The sequence below is a fragment of the Amphiura filiformis genome, chromosome 1 (assembly GCF_039555335.1).
Source record: "Amphiura filiformis chromosome 1, Afil_fr2py, whole genome shotgun sequence".
Taxonomy (NCBI): domain Eukaryota; kingdom Metazoa; phylum Echinodermata; class Ophiuroidea; order Amphilepidida; family Amphiuridae; genus Amphiura; species Amphiura filiformis.
In genome coordinates this window covers 82,884,460-82,905,704 of record NC_092628.1, presented here as the reverse complement: position 1 = coordinate 82,905,704, position 21,245 = coordinate 82,884,460, and the positions used below count along the sequence as shown (strand labels likewise).

The window sequence follows — 21,245 nt, the reverse complement described above, 5'->3', positions numbered from 1 at the left end:
ATATGTCGGTGACCGGAGTAAATTTTTTTATGACTTCCCCTATCGTGGCCAAAAATATTTTACGGCCCCCCCTTTCTTGGGTCGAAATTTTTATGACCCCCCCCCCCTTCCGCCTACACAGACTCAGACAAATTATTCATTGCCGTAGGGGCGCACCAAAACTTTAAAGCGAAGAAAGTGTGTGGAGTGTGTTAAAATTTGATCCTGTGTGTAATGAAAGCGCGGAGCGCACCAAAATTTTGCATTTAATAGCCTGTAGGCCTAACGAAAGATTGTTCGCACATTTCGATAAGAAGAATGCGCGCACAGTGCGTGACAATTGCGCATAATAATTCTATAACCCCCCTATTTTGGGTGTTAAAAAATTATAATCCCCCTATATTTGGTCTAAAAATTCTATGACCCCCCAGTATATTCATGACCCCTCTTCCGAAGAAAATGACAGCCCCCTACAATATCTAGACCATTTTAGGTTTGCAAATTGGGATCCCAAAAATTTGGCATGTAGGCCTACAGGGGGAGGGGCAAAGTTTTTTTGGCAGGCCAAGAGTGTGGGTCGCAAGCGATTTTGGGCGGGCCGACGCGACGGCAAGCCCCCCGGGCTCATAATTATTGCACAGCCCCTCAGTGTTCCCGCGGCTCCGGATACTTGTATACCGCCCGTCACTAGATTACATTATCGAAAACGAATAGGAAGGAGTTCCCCAATCAATCTGGAAGTGTTTCAGCAACTTTAGATTATAGATATGGCTGCACTAATAAGTCTTTCTGCAGCTGGTCTTATAGGTAAGCCTAATTGCAACTTGAAAGTTAAAAGTAGGACCTAAGATTCGTGATAAGCCTCCATTTAATGAATACTTTATGACCTTAAATGATAATTGTTTAAAAGCTTATTATGATGACATGGTCAATGGTCATGGATAGATGATCTCTCTCTCTCTCCAGGTTAGACTAGTCACGATTATCGCACTTTCAGTTTCCCACGCGTTTGAACGGGAATTGGATTGCGTACTTTTTCGATGTCTAGTGAGCAAATTTTTTCAATATTTTGAGAAAATGATGTCAAATTTTCTATTCTGTATTGTTTGGTAATAATGTCTTATGGCAATAGTATGTTTAAAGTTGTAATTTTGTGTTTTTGATCGCAAAGATCGGATATTTTCGTTCCCGATTCGAATTCTGAACCCTTCGCAAGGGTGCCGATTTCGCAGAACTTTGACGATAATTTTGCCTTTTGGACACTAAAATGCTTTCGATCCTTAATTTTGTTTCAACCGAGTCTTAAATTAGCAAGCACAATACGGTTGGTACCACTTTTATATACATTGATGAAATTTTGAAGATTTTTTTTCAAGTTTCTAACCGGCGCAAATCGTTAAGTGTGTATTTCCCATTGCCATCCAAAATGGGAAATACGAGTCTGATGGACATAGGAACGGCGTCCATGAGACTCGGCGAGTCTAGGTTAGACTAGACTGCGGAACTCAGTCCTCAATGATAGTCAGTCATTTATCTTTTGGTCATTAGGCCAAATAAAAAATAAAACATGTTTCACGTCCCCTCCCGCTTCCTTTTTTGAGGTTTCTTCAATTTTATTTTTATTTTTTGAAATTCAGTAGGGACAGAATTGGTGCACTGTATGAGGGCAGTATACATGTACAAATTCTCTGTACAAATTATGGTAGTATTTGGTGCCTGACAATAAAGGTGATTTGCAACATTTTCCTGATTTTCAATGTCAAAAATAGAACTTTTATCTTATATATTGATGACTAGCGATAATGACTGCGTGAAAAATTATTCAAATGAGCGATAACTCATGTCAGTTTAACGTCAACAAAATGTATGTTGTCAATTTAAGTGGTCTAGGTATGCAGATAACTCAAGTTAACCAGTACAGATGGAAAGAGCAGGGCCTGTTTACCCAGAAAATGTTTTTGAATTTTGAAAATCGGGGGGAGCATTCAAACTCCAGAACATTTTTCAATATGCCATAGAGATATGTAGTAAACAAATGTTGTTTACTTGTTGTTTATTCATATGTTTACATAAACTTAGAGATAAAATAACACTATTTAGAAAGTACAAAATAGGATGTTTGAGTTGCTAATGTAAATATCGGAATCTCGTCGTATATGGCCATGCGTTTTGAGTTGGGCCAGTAAAATAGGTGGAGATGTTACATGCGCGCGACATTTTAGGGTTCATCTTTTTAATTTTCTCAGTTAATATGCAGCCTATGTAGTTAAATTTGGTGTCAAATTAAAGCTTGTGATGAGGCCAATACAGTAAACCTTAAAAAAGTTGTAAAAAGTTATTAACATTTGAATAATTTGCATCTAATTAGCATAATGTGCGGGGTGGAGGAGGATCAGGAGGAGGAGGATCAGGAGGAGCAAATTTAATAAAAGTGACCCCAGGGGTCATATGATGCAAGAGGTCCATTTCTTTTTTCACATTTTTACAATTCACTTTAAACTGCATACTATAACACCATACAATCATATTCCAGGTAATTTAATTTGCTTTGAGAAGCAATTTTGCATATTTTATTTTCCGTTCGGGTTACACATTGAAGTCAATGGGAAAATATGCCTTGAAAGAGGCTGGCGCAAAATCATTTTAATTTTATTGAACCCTATGATGTTATATAAATGTATTTAAAGCTCTGACTGAGAGGAATTCAAATATGGAACTTTTAAATATGTGGGGTGAAGCTAACTTTTTTTTTTAATTTGTCAAATTTTACATTTTTTCCCTAAAATATTTGGTATTTTTAGTTTCATAACTCCTTAGTGTTACACCCTATGTCATTTTAAAGTGCATTTGTGGATTCCTTGGTTCATTTGCAGCCAGAAAATGTATACTATATATGTTGGGTATAATATGTGAAAGATATTCATAGCTAAACGAAAAACATGCAAGTTTCATCTCGCGAAAACATGTAACGCATTACCGGCCCAACTCAAAACGCATGGCCATATGTAAATTACATAAAAATACAACAGGTTTATTTTCCATTCTGAAATAAACGTTCCAATTTGTTTACTTACTTTATTTACAAGTAAACAAATTATTTTAGCCATTACGTGAAAACAGAATGGCGTTATCTGTTTAAAACCAGAAGGTGGTCTTAATTCTGCATTATCAACATGCTTAATTTAGCTAAATATAAATACACATGACAAGGAAACAAAAACAGGGTAACATGTAAACAAAGTTGTTTACTAATACACATGTACTTGTTTACGTGTTTATATCACAACTCAAACAACACTTTGACCAATGGAAATTAGAAATGAATGCATGTACTACAATCTGTATCAGTATTACATGATGTAACTGACATATTTATCTAAATTTCAATTTGTTTACATCTTTGTTTATCATGACCTATTTGTGTAGCAAATAATCAAATCACTCTTAATATTTTGACACTCAACAGACAAAATTACCAAGATTCCCATTGACAATCAAGTCGAGTCATAATAATCAATAAAATGGCATATCTTAGCTAATATTTGACCGATTTTAATGATTGAGGTATCATCTTGTTCAGAATGGCAAGCTCTCTCCAACTATTCAAATAACATTCTACAATGATTGAATTCTAATTTTATGATTCTGTCCCTAAATTCAGTTATAACTTTTCAAAAAATATGTCTAGGAAGTAGAGATGCTTTCTATAGCCTTGCTAATATACAAGAAACACTTTAATAAGGTTTTTTATAGTTAGAGGGGGCCTATCTCTTAGAACAACAAAAAAAAGAGGCCTCCTCCTTTTTCCAGGCATTATTGTATACGCTAAAACAGCTCTAATTATGGGTATTTACACCGATTTTGCGATGATAAAAAATAAAAATAAAAGCCCCTCTTCCTCCTTTTTTTTCAAAAACCCGGACGTGAAACATGTTTTTATTTTACTTGGCCTTATATGACTATCATTTGAGGACTGAGTTCTTACGATACATCTTTCGAGGTGCAGTTTCAGACAATAGCTTGGGATTATTGGGGCAGAGGTTATCTATTGAATCCTTTCATGACCACTGAAGCATAGTCAAGTCTGCCAAGGACACTCGGCATGAATTGAAAGACCATGTCACTCTCGACAAAAGAATGCATGCATGTCAAAGGTCATACGACACCAATTTGGTGTTTGTTATGCTCCTCGAAATATGTACCTTAAGGTCTATGTCTGAGGTTAGACATGTCCACATTGCTTATTATAGAGGGCGACATTCAATCCAAAAAGCTGCGACCACAGTAGCTCACAGTCCCGGGGGGGGCACTCGAATTTTTTTTTTTTGGTAGGGGTGTGCCACCGCCAGTTTCGAACTTGAGGTCTAAGGAACTGATCGGCCAGCCAAAAAGGAGGGTCTAGGGAACTGATTGGCCGGTCAAAAAGGGGGGTCTTGGGAACTGATTGACTGGCCAAAAGGGGGGTCTTGGGAACTGATCGGCCGCCAAAATCTGAAAAATCTCGGAAACTAAACCCGCAGGCCAAACCAGGGTTCAATTTTGTTGCGTTTTTGCCACAGATTTTTGAAGGAATCGATTTGTGCATTAAATTATTAATCAGGAAAATCATTAATGCAAAATAGGTCTGGTTTGGCCCATTACGATGGAAACCTCAACAAAGCAAAACAGCATTCAAATCAAAATTACTAGACCCTGTAGACCTACAATCTATGCTATTAGCCTACTGATAATTATAGCAGCATTACAAAAGCCTACCATAAAAACAAACCCACAAGAATTATTTTTTCAGTGCGAATAGAAAAACATTTAGACTACATTGAACTGTCATGCTTATACCATGAGATGATTGAGTGAAGTGTGCAGAATTTGACAGCCATTCCACTCCCGATTTTACTAGACCAGTAGATCGTAAATTACCTTTTAATTCATTGTTTATGGAGAGCTGCAAGGATGTGTACATAATTATTAAGGTACTTTTCCTCATATTTGGCAATTTTATTCCAAAAGAGATCTCAAAATCATTTATTTCTAGCTAAATGTTCACCAGCTGGACTCTCGCGATCGGCATTGCTGCAATGTTTATTTATTATCAGTCAACCAGTGTTGCCACTACTAAAGGAGCCCAAAATCCCACCCAAAGTTCACCTTATTCCTTACAATGTGTTTCAATGGGGAAGAAATTAATGGAAAATTCCCTTTGAAGTTTTTTGTTTTGCACAAAAGTAGCTTTTGGGTCTGTTTTTGGGCTTGAAATAGTAGGACAGAAAACACGTATCTCAAGATGCCGATGAGAGCGGAAACCGATGATCTGAGGGTCTATGGAGCGGCTAGAAAAATTTTGGGGCTTCAGAGCGGGCAAACAATGAATTCAGAGGGTCTAAGGAACGGCCAGTGGCTCTGAAAAAGGGGGTCGTCGCCGCGGCACATACCCGTATAGCTGGGAAATGTGAGTGCCCCCCCCGGGCTCACAGTCAATGGCTTAACTGTGTAATCTCCAGGGAAATACACAAATTTGAAATTTGGACACCAGAAACTTGGAGACGTAGTCTAAAAAGTGCTGGTACTTTATCCTTGATACAGAAGTCAGCATGCAGTGAAAGTTAGATTTCATAAAATAAAATCGCCTTTGTGTAAAATGGATCATCATGGTAAAAAGTGATGCATTACATGCTTTTTTTGTACAGTAAGTCATTGTAAGGTATTGTCAATGATGGCCGCAGTTTTTTAAAAACAGACATTTGCCCATAACTTCGCTAATTTGTGACCTACAGACATGGTTGACCCCTCATTTTTTTAAGTTAAATAATCACCTTTTTAAACAAAATAATTTCCATGTGAAATATCCTACTTGAAAATTTTGTGAACATGCCTATCTAGGTGCCATATCCTAAGACGTTGGTGATCATGTCATGCCACAATTCTCTGTTATAAGCCATCTCCAGAAGCTCTGTCGCTTTATGTTCAGCTCCCCTTTCTTTTAGCCAGTCTTTCAGATTTGATAACCACATCACTCTCTTCCTGCCTCTGCTCCTTGTTCCTTCTATTCTTCCTGTCAATACTAGGTTCTCGAAACCATCCTTTCTGAGGATATGACCAAGGAATTTGAGCTGCTTAACTCTGATTTCACGTAACAGCTTCCTGTTCACATTTGCTCTACTTAGGACATCGTCATTAGACACTTTATCAGTCCACAGGATCTTCATCATTCTTCTAATGAACCACATCTCGCAGCTCTCCAATCTTCTTTTAATGTCTGTTGTTATTGACCATGCTTCACTTCCATACATTAATACAGGGACGACATAGCAGTTGAGTATTTTTGAGAACGCAGACTTAGCCAGTGCAATCCTTCTCTTATTACCTCCTTAATACATCTGGCATCATATGTGATTAGACTGCCAAGGTAGTTGAAGGAGGAAACTTGCTTATTCTTTGATCTTTCACCTTCAATATGCATGTTGGGCTTTCAGTCTTTGATACCACCATACATTCTATCTTCTTGCAGTTTAACGATAAACCTTTCCTCTCACTTTCCTGAACCACCACATCAAGAAGCCTTTGCAGATCCTCCTCAGACTCAGCTAATAGGACAGTGTCATCTGCATATCTTATGTTCGTGATGTTATGTCCACCTATACTGAGACCATTTTCCTTTTCTAGCTCCCCTAGAATCAGCTCACTGTAATATTATTTGTTAGTATGTTATTTTGCCATTCATTTCTGTGCACTACTTCTTGGTAGTGCGTCCTCCTGAATACTCCAAAAAAGAATTTTAACTGGAGGTGGGTTGGAGAGAGTGGTCTAGTTTATGTGAATTGCAGGGTCGGATTTGAGCTGTTTTGAAGGTCAATGGTGAAGGCTGATCTACTGTGGTATGAAGGAGTTTGTTCCATTCTCTGGTGGTGCAGATAAAGAAGGAGTTTGCATGCATAGGCCCCTAACTGCCAGTCGATCTTGAGTTTCCCGTCACATAATTTCTGAAAACAAGCGAGGTAACTTTTTCATTATTCATTATTTTTCTGCCTTTCATTATATGACCAAACACGCATGTAAAATGTGTTGTTATTTAGTATATTTCAAGTGAGCCAATTCAAGTGAGGGTCAGAAATGAAGTGAGGGCGGGTGACGGGAAACTCAAAATCGACTTTCCTTAGCCTTAGGGGCTGTGCAATAATTATGAGCCCTGGGGAGGGTAAAATTGGGGGGGGGCAAGAAATTTTTGGCAAGCCGAAGGGGGGGGGGTCAAGCAATTTTTGGCTAGCCGAGAGGGGGGGGGGCAAGCGATTTTTGGCACACATCCATGGGACGCCTTTTAAATAAAACACTCTAAAAAGGCTTAGGAAAACAGTACGGAAATGCTTTAATATGCACATTTTCCTGCTCGCTGTGCTCGCAACATACATCTAGACCATTTAAGATTTGAAAATTGGGATCCCAAAAATTTGGTTGCTGCTGGAATTGCTGTGATCGAGTGTCTTCTTCTGAGTCTGGTCATTTAGGCTTGATGTGATCTGTGTGACTAATATAGGTGGCCATTCAGGATCTTGGCCAATTCAGTTCTTTCAGGATGGCAGTGATGCTGGTATCTTGCCCATAAGTGTTGGACACAAACCTGGCAGCCCTCTTCTGAACTCTTTCAGTCCTTTTTCTGTCTTCAACACTGGCAGCTATGATTATATCATCAACCCATATAATAACTATGATGACACCATCATTCGGCACATCTTTCTTTTCTTGTAAACACAGAAGTCAACAGAATTGTGTTGGAAGCCATTGTTAAAGGTGGTCATGTAGTAACTTGTTCCAATTTCTCCCTGATTGTTTTAACCCATAGATAGTTTATACACTATTTTTCCCCATTGTCTGATGTCACCTCAAACCCTCAGGTTGCTGTAGATAAATCTCTGCATCAATTGGTGCATGTAAATACATTGTAAGTGGTTTTCACATCCATTTGGTGTACAATTACATGTAGATGATTTTGGACCGCAACTTGTATGAGGGCCCTCACTGATGTCATGTCTGCAGTTGGGGAGAATGTTTCCTGATAGTCTATTCCCTTTGTCTGATTATAACCCTTGGCTACATATCTAGCCTTGAAGGAGGTTGCTCCCTCAGAACTCATTGTTACATGCATGATGAGGATAGCATTATTTATTTCATACACTCGAATACAGCATGCAGTGAAAGTCACACTGCCCAATCATCATGCATCAAAAGATACCTTGTGTGGGCCACTTCCCATGTTGGTATTTACTATTCAGTTCCAGAAGTTGCTTGATGACTTTGTGTTCTTCATTGATGAGGTCAGCGATGGGTACAGGGTTTAATGAACTTCCTACTTCAAACTTGAAGCATATTTAATATTTTTTAATTTAAGGTGTTTTTTTTTATTTCCTTTGACAGAGAGGGACAGCAATTCAGATGTCCTGTGGACATGGTCATATCCATCTATCTCACAGGAACAGAGACAGCTTATAGAGCGTAAAGGCTGCTTAGATTCAGACAACTCACTTCTCATTCCATTTGTGTACTGGCAATGTAACAGACAGTGGTTCTATGTCCACACACAAGATGTGTCAGAATCAGCAAATCTTCCAAAGGTAAGCCAGGGGCTCAATTTCAACCTTGTTGTGCTGCAATCATCAAACCTATATTCTGATTCATATTATAAAAGACAAGAACCATAGCTGAAGCAGTTTGGGTTGCACCATAATCCAAAAGGTCCAATTTGTTTGAGTGTATTATATCCAAATATGCTTAGAACACAAATGGCAGAAATATAGTAGAAATGTAAGTAAAAGGTCCTTTTTTTTTTAGTGTAAAATGACTTGAAAAGTCCAGGCTCTAAAGATTGTTTTATCATTATGGGCATTTGTAAAATGGTTTTTCTCCCCTTTCTTCTTCTTGCCTTTGTGAGTATTTGTTCTTAAATTAGGGGATGGCATCCAGCCTTCCAGCCCTTTCCTCCAAAATATTTCTTTCTTGCTTTCTGATGTGTTCAATGTTTTTGATGTATGTATTATGTTAATGGAAATATATTCAAAAGTTCAAAGCTTCCAAGTTCAGACAAATTAAAGTCCAAAGCAGCAGCTTTATAGAAACTTGGGAATTTGTCCACTCTAGAACAGCTGAATTTAGTACATTAGATACCGATACCGGTACCAGTTTCTCAGTTCTCTGTGATAAAACTAATGATAACATCCATGGTGAATCAGTTGTTCATTCCAAATCAGTAAGATTACACCACTCATACCTGTACTAAATGAAGGTGAGTCCAGCAAACATAATAAGATTCAACTAAGCTGGATTAAATCAAAATTGTTTCCCACTTTTTGCAGTAATTTTGAAATAAATTGATTTATAAATTCCCTGTGTGGAATGCTTTATCATACTTTCCCGATTTAAGAAATGTTTTTAATACAACTTTGATATTTCAGGTGCAGAGATTTTCACTGGTTCTTATTACCAAAGATTTCAACCCAGAGAAGTACCAAACCTTATGCAGTATATTATGTCAGGTGTATCAAACAACTGGCAACCCAGCTAAATTGTTAGAACAATATCTGTCAGTAGTCACAAAGGGTTCTTGCCAAAGTGAGGAAAATGGCACATTTGTGGTACAGGAATTTGACCAGAAGAGAGCATATGCAGGTGGCTCAATTAAAGGTGAGATCATCGTCTTTTCCTTTCTCTTTTATACTTTGTTCAACTTATAAATGGCAAAATTATATGTGACATGATCAAGGGGAATGAGTCACATGTCGACCCTGGACGAAAATGAGTTTTACACATGTTTCTAACGACTTTTCTTTGCGTTACATCAATTTATCAATCACTAAAAACAATATAAAACAAAAAGTTTTAACACTTTCTTTGCCAATATCTCAAAATCGATAATACCGACATCCAACTCATTTCCCTTGATCGTGACACATGTGGTTTTTGATACCGCATGTACACTTCCAAAATTTACGTAAATGCTTACCAGTCATACATTACGCAAAGCGCAACTATCGCTGTCGTAATTGGTGATGAAAATTACCTGTGTGTAGGCATTTTATTGTTGTATCATGTTTACTAAATATACTTCCTAATTACTTTTGCGTGTGATTGACCAGCAGTGATTATTACATGGTGATGACGAGGTGCAATTCTCTCATTGTTCATTTATTGGAATTTTGTCAGGAAATTCCGACATAATAACAAAAAAATACTAGCGTGTACTGGGCCTTAATGAGAAAATCAATCTTGCTTCTTGACAATCAGGTATATGCCAATATTTAAACCTTAAATGCATGGTAGGGTGATGTGTTGTGGTGCTGTTGGCATCATAATGACTTTGTTGCATCACAACATTATGACTATTGTATGCCAACAAATGTGACTCAATATGATACAATCAGACCAAATTTGGCAATGATGGCAAAACTAAGAAGAAAATAACAATAAAAAAACATAACAAAATAGATATATAACAAGTTCAGAAGTTTACGAGGGACTTTTAACATCAGTAAGCCAGGTAGTGGTATTGGTATTATGATAATCGTAATAACTCAATTGTCAAATTTTCCAACTTTGGTCTGATTGGATCGGATCATGTCACAAAACATATAAAACACAAATCGGGAATTTTGTTGTGGGGGAAGGAAAACCCCAGATGAATTTGCCACTTCTAAAATATTTGTTCATTTTCAGAATTGATTTCCAAATTTGGAATAGAAAGTATTTTGATTTACACTGGTATGTTGTTGAAGAAGAAGATTGTTGTGTATGCAAATGATGTCACATTATTACTCAAGTGTATCAGGTGGGTGATTTTGCTTGTTTGTTTGTTTGTTTATGTCTAAACTTAAGGGTATAATAAGTACTGTGAAAATGCAATATTAAAGGGGTGTGATCGGATTTTGACATGTTCTGTTTTCTATCTTACAATGAGGCATACCATTAACTGTTGATTTTCAATTTGAACAATTCCAAAGAAAAATTTAAATGTTTAACTCAAATGTTAGTGACGTTTCACCTCTACACTAGTGGATTCATCAGACTTGCTACCCATCACATCTGACTATTTCCTTTTATAGGCAACGTAACCTGCCGTAGAGGGCGTGGTGAAATCAGTTGGTCAAAGATGTTTTTGAGTGTGTAGGTCCTCTCGTCCTGTTGCCCATAAAAGGAAACAGTCAGAAGTGATGGGTTGCCAGTTTGATGACACAACAAGTGTAGTGGTGAAACGTCACAAAAAATGTGAGTTAAACATCTTCATTTTTCTGTGGAATTGTTCAAAGTGAACAAAATCCAGAGATGAAATTAACATTCCTAATGAACTTTTTCAAAGATACCATTAATTCTTGATCCATATTATTCAATGTCAATGTTTATAACCTTGCAATGTTATTATCTTATATTTATCACAGATCCATTCCAGCTCTTGTTTGGCACAGGCAGAACTGGTCTCTGCTTTATCCCTATGTTCACCTATCTGATGATGAGCTACAGGATCTGAAGGCTACCTCCTCCTATGTGGCTGGATTCACAGATGCAGTTGTAGAAGGCAAAACTCACTTATATGATGTATTTATCAACATGGTCACTGAGGAAATTAATGTTGCTAATCATGCAAAAGGTACCAGCTTGATAGTAAACAAATATTTTTAAGGAACCCTAATTATTGATGGTGTCATATGCAGTGGCGGATTTAAGCTGTCAGCAAGTCAGCAAGTGCTTTAATTGTTTTCTGCAAGGTTCAAAGGTCCAGTGGGTAGAATAGTACTGAAAAGGTTATATATATTTATTTACTGCATTTATGATTCTTGAAAAGTTTCATTAAATTTTACCCGTTTTGGCCACAGCAAGAGATCAAAAGTCAAGGGCTCTATCTGCCCAAATTTAATATTTGGGAATACAATTTTATAGAATCAGGACTACGAATTGGTGCATTACACATTCTCAAAATACAAGTAGGTCATCTAGTATGGGTCCAGGGCCCCCAATGTTAGATACAAGCGTATCATCAAAGCTGGCTCTAAAACTACAAAGGACCCCGTATGTGGACCGTGATGCACTTAAGCCTTATGGTCTTTCCCCTTAGATATGAATTTTGCCAATTCTGGCCCGGATACCCAAGATCAAAAGTTCCCGGGGGCCCATATGTCAATACAAAGGGCCTGTCGTTTCTCAATAACTATTCACAAGTTCCAAAGGTCAAATATTATAGGTCCCCGGGACCTAAAATGTTTTTAAAAAGTAATTTAAAGCAATAACAGTTCATGGTTCAGCACTTGGACAGTGTACCTTTATGAGCCTCATAATTTAATGTCAAATATTATTGGGTACAGAGCCCAAAATGTGCCTCCCTCCCAATTGCCCTGTGCACCTTCCTTTTTAGACCTAAAACACCATGTTTTGGGCCAGAATAGGGTAAAATTGCATAATTTTGCTCGCGCTTTCCGGCCCTATATTATAGCAAAATTCACCTTCATTTTTTTCTGTGCTTCACCCGCAAATGTCATAGTAAAATCGAAAATAAAATATGCCCGACTCTCTCTAAATTGTTATGCTTCTGCCGCAATCATATACGTAAATCAAATTAAACTAAGCCACTTGAGTGCATATATGCCTTCCTTACAGTGAGTTTGGGGCCCTCCAAATTTATGGGCCCAGGGCCCTAAAAAGGCAAATCCGCCCTAAGGTGCATAGGCGTAGATCCGGGGGTGTGGGGATCAATCCCCACTTTTGCACCATATTTTAACAGTTTAATTTCAAAATGGCAACATTTTTCGTGCGCTTCGCGCACATTTGTGTCATAAACTTAATTTGTCGCCAAAAAGTCCTGGATTTAAGATTTTTTTCCAACACCATCCCCCCTAATGTAAAAATTCACGCGTACCAACGTATTGGCTTCGTATTGCTTGAGATCAGATTATGACCATTAATCTGGGATTTTGCTTGCTTCTTAACTATCAAGCAAAAACAGAAAAGGAAATATTCCTTGTTCTTTAGTACCGTTTAAACACTCACAAATCTGATAAACGCTCGAATTGGGTATAGAATAGTGTGAAATTGCAAATTTTCGCGCGCTTCACGCGAAATTTACCAAAATAATATATACCTACATCAACTTTTACTTCAAATATTATGAAATGGAATGAATGTTTGCGCACTACGCGCACGTATCTCATAACATTGGGTCGAACTAATGATCACTATCAAATTTTGTTCTTACTCTCCTCCCGACAAAAAAATCCGCCTCTGGTCATATGGGGCATGTATCAAAATAAATTTGGTATTTTGTTATGAAGCACAAATGAACAAGGATCACCCTCACTAAATTATTGCTGGAAGAGTTTGCTTCTAAAGAGGCTGTGTGGCCAGTTATAGGTTCAATGATCTCCAACTGGAATAGTAACATTTTGTAGAAACAATTCAATATTATGATAGTTATAAACTGCAAAAAGAATCTTTTGACATTGTGTATTTGGATGCCCAGTTTCTAGGACATAGTTGCCAATGAATGTAAAGGAATGAGAACGAATAAGTGACTGATTGGATTAAAAATTAGGAAGAGCTTGGATGATGTGTAATTCATGGTTTCAAAAGTGTTTGGCAACTATTTTGTTGAGCAATCTTTTTGTTGTTTAATAATGATAAATATGATGCTAATAAAGCACAATGAAAATATATTTATTCTTAATTTATATGAGAAATGCCTTTGTTGTACTTGTACTTGAAATGTAATCCTGATGAGTTTTGGTCAGTTGTTTCACATTTTCCATACTTGTTCATATTTGGATGCGTTTTATTACAGAGACCTTTGCTATGAGTAAACTACATAAGGATATAGCACAAGCCATGGTCAAGTGTGCACAAGATGATGATGTATCAGACCAACAAACCATCAAGGTAAACTGGCAGGGGTTTAGTTAAGATGTGAATGCAGAATGCCGTGCTTAACAGAGTGGATGCATCGTAATTGTCAGAGCCTTTGTGATTATGCAAGTTGGATTGTTAGCAAGTTAGTAGCATTTAGCAGCGTTTAATTTACTTGGACAACCTGCTACACAAATATCAGCGTGTATAACAATTTTTTATAATGTTAATATCATAAGAACATTACCTAAATAATGTTTCTGCTAAAAATTGATATGCACATTTTCAAGTTAATCAAACTCTGAGCATATGACATCTGTTCAGTGTCTCCACTCTGCATCTAAAGGTTGAAATTATTATACTTAGTTCTCTGGGTTAATAGGATGAACAAATTTTAATCTGTACCCAGAGCAGCTAGTACACATTAACATTGAAAAAAAAACCAGTGCATCTGACCGGATTCGAATGGCGACCTTCATATTACTAGCATGACGCTCAAACTAACTGAGCATCAGAGGCACGCTGGAGAAGAATGACATCTATAGGTATTATGTTCGAATGATGTTCGTCCCATTCCTAATAGACGGCATCAGAACTGCATATTTATATATCAAATACGCATAGTAATATGAAGTTGTCCAGTTCAAATCCAGACAGATGCACTGTTTTGGTGGGGTTTTTTTTCAACGTTAGTGTGCACTGGCTGCTCTAGTTACAGATTGAATTTTTTAACCAAAGGTTATAAATATTCATTATAGGATTGTGCAGCAGTTTTCAAAAGTAAAGAGTCCTATACCTTGTTTTGCTGTTCAAAGTTTTAAATTGTGTGCACGCTATCTTAATCTCGCAGAGCATACGTGTACAGGGTTGTTTATTGACGCTCTTGACAATGGGGTGCACTCGCATGAAAGCACTGATGGCACTACTAAACTAGAGGAGAAACAATGTATAGGGAGATAAGTGGGATAAAAGGAAGTCTTGAAGAACTATATTAAAAGTGGAAGATTTTTTCTTTGGAGCTCAGTTATACATAAGGTCTTAGGAAACTCATTCAGGACAAGTTTCTGAAGAGAAATGCCTAGAGAACTTTACTGAGTGAAAATGTTCTTAAACTAACAAATAAATAGTTAGAATACTATTGGGACAAGAACTAATCAAATAGCCACAAAGTTGACACTTTCGCAGTGAGTATAAAATTCATGTTCCACATAATTTTGGAAAAATTTGTCCTGCTGATTTGGAGTATGTTGAAGTATGGCTCTAAGGTAACACAGAGGCACCCATACATGTATCTTGTTACTGCAAGGTAGTGGCCAGGAGTTTGAAAAAAATGTCATAGAGGTACAGCTTGCGAGCTTATACATATCATTAGGATTGAGCCGTTGTTGCTGCATCAACTTATATAATCTCATTGATGACTCAGCGACACAAAGACTTATATCCATTAGCTGCTGTGTATGTCTGATTGACCAATGTGCACAAGTTCCCTCATGTCTGGTGCAAGCGTTCATACACTTGTACAGGATATGCAATGTTCATTTAGTTAACTCATACAATTTACAGGTGATCATGCACACAGTACATCTTTGTGCCATTGCATTGTTATGATATTATCTTTCAGTACTTTTTGAACTTTTCTTGTTTTCATATTTTTTCACAGGAAATATCAAACAAAACCAGTGAGCTCATTAACAACCTGAAATCCCTTGCAGTCGCACCAGAAGAGGGAGGCGAACCACAGATCACCATTGAATTATTAAAAGAACGCAAATTGCAGACCTCTACTGAAAACTTTCTCTTCAATCTTGCAGTTGCTGAGGGGCTTGTACAAAATTTGTATAGCTAAAACTTGACGGCTATATATCACTTATTATTACATGTACATGTAGACTATGAGGCCCCCTAAAAATTGTATGTCTCAGAGCTGCCATGTGTGTTGATTTTACGGTGAGCATTTATCTCAAAGAGAAATTGGCCAATTTAATATTTAATATTCCCCCCAATTTTCTATAAGTCCACAACCCCATGTGTCTCATTTACTTATACAATCACAATTATTTTTGACATGTTTAACATTATCAACAAAGAGTTGTACTGTCAACAAGCTATTATTTACAATAACAATGCGGCATAACAATATGCAGACTATTGTTCTCCTTTGGGACACAAAGGCCCACACAGTATTGTCACTGCGAGTTTGCTTTGTAATAGTGCAGCCAATTATAATACCTATAGCATTGCAATATCGCACAGGAAAATCAGATACACGGGTTTGTGGACTTAACACGGTTTAGAAATAAGCTCTTCATATGTGTACATCATAAGAATATAAACATTTTTACAGTTTTGAGCATTTCAAGCTTATTTTGACCGAGTTTGAGTTGGGGGGGGAACAAAGGAAAGTGTATTCTGCATTGTATTTTAAATCTTTATCAGCTCTGAGACAAACTGTTTTTTCCCTAATATATATTTACAAAAGTGAATTTTTTTATTACAAATCAAAAGAAATATATTTTATTACAGCTTTTAGAATGAGAACAAAATTATGATAATGTTGTATTTTTAGCAGTGCTTTAGTCTTGTTATTTGATATTGCATTGTATGGCTGGGTAATAATATCATACCTTTACATAAATGTGACGCAAATGTCAAAGGATCTGCTAATCCTGTATATTTCACAGTAACTATTCCCCGGGCATAATTCTGTGTGTGCTTTGTTACCAGCGTAAAATGATGTTACGCACGCGTTAATGTTTTCGCGAGCTATAATTATGTGGAAATCGTCTGTGCCGTTCGCATTGAAACTATTACTTTCTCCTTCCAAAATCGATGCTTTTAACCAAACAGATGACAAGAATCTTAAGATTTGGTATATAAAACAAATATTGACTGCTTTTTATTCGGTGCGCCTCGGGGCATAGTCATGGTTTTGAGATCACCTTGGGCCTATAATTTTAACCATACCCCTCATAGCAGTCAATATTTGTATACTAGATCATACCTGGACATTGGAACAACCCATTACATGAAATAGGGGCTTCCATAACTTGTTCACAACATAACTTTTTGTGTAATGTTATGCATCTTCAACAATTCAATCATTTTCTTAGTGACTCAAAGTTATGATTCAGCTTTGACTAGTATGACACTTCAAGCATTGTATTTCCCATACCATATCTCCAATAACTGCCTGATTCTAGTGGTTTCATACTTTTAAGAAGTAGGGTTAGTTGTTTGGTAAAATAGTTTAAACTTATACCTTTGCATCCCATGATAAATCTGATCGGTCTGTTGACAAATTAGTAAATTCATGGTTGTTACATTGTTGTTAGCTAAATTTGGTTGATTTGACAGCACTTGTATGCAAAATACAAAATTGCTACAATTTGATATGAAAACTGACATAGGAATTTGTCAGTAAATTAGTAACCCTTTGACAAGAAATTAGAATCTGTTGGGCCTAAGGTATGGTCAGTCTGGAAAATTGATAATAACAAATGTATTTTCCATAGATCATATATAGAGTTGGCTACTTTACATGAAGTAGACAAACATGTTTTGTTATCAGCCTAATCATTTAATCTCTCTCCCAGCAAGTATCATTTTTAGTAAATATGCAACTGAACCTCTACAAATTTTGTAGACCCTAACTGCTTGTATGTAATTCTTCTATACATTTGAAAGTGAAATGAAGTGCATTAAGATTTACATGCAAAGTTTATAGCAATCACATTGTGGTGATGTCACCAAACATCTGGGTTACCATTAAGGCTCTCACCAATTCCTGGGTACCTGAGTTCTCGCCCGTCCTTGGTCCACCGGGGTCAAAATTCCAGTAACCGGTATTTTTTTTTTTTTAGGTGCCCAGATTCCTGCCTGAAAATTCAATCGGGTACCTGTGTATATAGTTACCTGTTAGGTGAGAGCCTTAGTTGTCATTTTAAAATGTTGTGGTCATATCTTCCGTTCAGTCTATAAACACCTTTTTATCTTGATTCACATAGTTTTGTCCCTTGCTCCTGAATTATTTATTTTATTGAGTACCATATATTTTTTTCATACACCTATTTAGATTTGCTCGTATATTCCAGCTTTTCGTGAATATTTTGTTATAAAATAGTAAAATTGGTATGATTGTTTGTGGTGTATGAAATAAGCTAAAAACTGAGTATTACTTGTTGCACTTGTGTTGAGATGTTGATTACCCCAGCAATCAGCGAACATGTATTATTTTGTCCAATTTCACTCTCAGCAAGAAATACCCAGTTATTAACCTATCATATAAGTATCATATCCAATTTTCATATTAAGTACATACTTTTTTAAGTCAGGCTGTCACCTGGACATATTGCATTCAGTAGCAAAGCTTTATTGTGGATATGAATGCAAAAGAGTAAATAAAACTAAATCAAGACAGCTTAGACTTGCTATGGGTTGAACAGGACACCTGTATCATCAAACCACTTCAATCTTCATAGAGGTGACATCCTAACACATATGTGTGTGTAATGAACAGATATGTTAATCTCATGTTTGGAATGTTTGTGCGATTTATAAGTTGGTATGGGGAAATCAATTCAATGGCTCAGGGCAGGAAGACTCATGTCTAACAGCTGCTGTTTCTGTATTGACTGTGATGATATGCCAGGCAAGAGTTCGCCCATGTACATGTACATGTATGTTGCATGAATTGGTACCATTGTACAGGGCATGTATTATAGTGCATTGAATGAAATCGTAAATATCACAGGTAATCCTACAGACAGTCGCTGATGGACACGAGTCTTTCTGCCACTGAGCAATTGAATCACCCTTTTGCCATGGTATTAAAATTTTCCTTCATTCAGGTTAAATATTGTAATATTACTATATAAATTTTGTCAACTCCCAACAAGAGCCCTCATTTTGTTGTGTTGAGTCGCATGACTTTAGTAAAAAATAGATATCGGTTTTAGACTTGATACATGTAATGTTTGCATTTATGTATTTGAAAAGACAACATGTGACATGCTCAAGCAAAATGAGGGCTTTGTTGGGAAGAGTCAGTTGTCAGATTCCAGATGTGAAATAAGACTGCCAAGTAATAGTTGAAATATATAACATATGGATTTGAATGATAAATCGGTTTGTAACTAAAAACATTAAAAGAACTACATGTACATGTATGGCGACAATGTTGTCATTTTTCTTGATTTGGTCACATATGTTAATAATATGTCATCTGCATCTGCATGGTTACTACAACAGTGACATCATTTTGTAAGCATTTTGTATTTGGCAAACATTCCAATTTATGATGGGGAACATTAAAATGGCTTGAGAATCGTAAAAATCAGCAAATTTCTTGCCATTTGTGAATGTTGTCATTCATCCAGGTATGGAATAAAAGAAATTAAATAGAAGATGCTTCCCAAATTCATAACTTTTAGCTATATATTGCATTATTGTTTGCCATTTGGTTTACTAGTGGTGTAGATGTGTGAACGGATACAGACTTTTGTGACTTTTATTGGGAATAAAAAGTAAAATCAGGATGGCAAAGCTATGATCTTCTTGCACTCTCTAAACTGTAGTTAATATTGCAAGTATAATTGAACATGAACAGGATGAATAAGAAATGATGATGCACTGGGTGAACAAGAGGCTGACTATGTGGGTATTTATTACCACATGTTAAGAAGTATTTCATTTTGTAGTGTAATGTGATTGACTCCCAAAGAATGTCCTTCCATGCAAGAAAAGTCATCAACTTGACCAAGACAATTGTCAGAATTGATCAAAGAAAGATCTGATGGATTCCTTTCAAAATTATGAATGCTTTGAATTTGTGTTATCCATAGAATACCCTCATTTTATACTCATGCCCATACTATGATCAAGTCGTAATAGGCAAGAATTAGTTGTTTTTTGTTACTACATGTACATGATACGCCCATCAATGATCATGACAGGTGCTGCACCTAGCAGTGTGTACGCCTTTCTATATCAATCCACAATATAAATTATGAGTCCCGCCTGTTACGAGCTGATACTAAAATTTCAGACTTCTCCTCACTTCAAAGGGTTAGAAATTTGTCATCAATTCTTTGTATATTTACTGATCATTTATTCAACTCAATGACCATGTTCACACATGACACTGACAAACAAAATAACAATCACTATAATTGACAAAAATATAGGTTTCTCTTTAAACAATTGTTATTAGATAAGCACTGTACAATAAAATGTTACAATGTTAAAAGTCACATGATGTGAATAAAATGTTAAAATTACACTTGATGTAATGATTATATACAAATATTTCACTTTTTTTATTTATACAAATATTACTAAATTATCAAGGCTTTTATTGCTTCATACATTAAGGTATGGATATAACCATACTTGAACACCATTTCAGCTGAAAAAATTGGTTGTGTAAAATGGTAAACAAAAATATCAAAATGAACTTATTCTACCCTCTGACAAAATTGAAATTTTAACATGCATTTTGAAAAGAATAAAAAAAAAACTTTGTACATGTTTCACTTTTCAAAATTTTATATCAACTTGACAGACTTAGTTGACTTGTGAAGCATCACCTAGATATGCTTTTGCTTTATCTATCTATTTCAGTTAAGAGAACAAACAAAAAGTTTGATGATGTCCTATAAAGTACAGTCCTTTCATTGGGAGAAGGGGTCAAAATGTCTGACATCATTAAACTTTTTGAGTTGTTCCCCAACATTGTAATACTGACCAGAAGCAACATAGTGATAATATATGTACAAAAAATATACTGGCATTTCTTTCATCAGAAGATCCTTAATTTTTTCAGTTTTGTATTTTAAGAGGTAGGTCTATTTCGCTTTCACAATTTCGTATTGTAATACTATTTGAGTTGAATCAACATGGAGACTTCTATTTTCTATCCAAATAAGTAACAAATAAAAAAAAAACCAATTTCACAGGTTGTGACTATTATTGCACAGAAAATTAACTTCCAATTAAAACAAACATTTCCAACCAATTTAAAAATACTTCTATGTACTTGTAATGAAAATACCGTATTTTTCCTAATAAGCGCACATGGGCTGTGAGATTTCATGAAGGGTGTGCGTTTATTAGGGATCAATTATTTGTGTATGTTTTTACATTAAATGACTAAAATAACACCACCCATTCCAGATGTAGACACGTCTGTTCCTATAATATCCGGGGAGACATAGGAATGATCTACCATTCTTTTCCATGTATATTTGCACATAATGGTAAATTTTAATGCTTTTTCAATTTTCATTTAGGAAAATTTTGAGGGTGGGCATGTAATAGAGACTGGGTGCTTATTAGGAACAATACAGTGTGTGAATTTCACTTTGTGATGTCTTTTGGCCAAGTGAATCAGTTGAATGAGT

The 21,245-nt window shown here is 36.3% G+C and overlaps 1 protein-coding gene across 1 annotated transcript; it reads left to right on the top strand.

Annotated features, from left to right (window-relative positions):
* The first annotated feature begins 684 nt into the window (after window positions 1-684).
* LOC140155056 (DENN domain-containing protein 10-like) lies at window positions 685-18,046 on the top strand. Its single transcript, XM_072177744.1, has 7 exons — window positions 685-786; window positions 8,386-8,582; window positions 9,420-9,648; window positions 10,678-10,789; window positions 11,397-11,605; window positions 13,787-13,881; window positions 15,509-18,046. The coding sequence occupies exons 1-7, from the start codon at window positions 747-749 to the stop codon at window positions 15,692-15,694; spliced, it is 1,068 nt and encodes a 355-aa protein (XP_072033845.1). The 5' UTR covers window positions 685-746; the 3' UTR covers window positions 15,695-18,046.
* The last annotated feature ends 3,199 nt before the right edge of the window (window positions 18,047-21,245 follow it).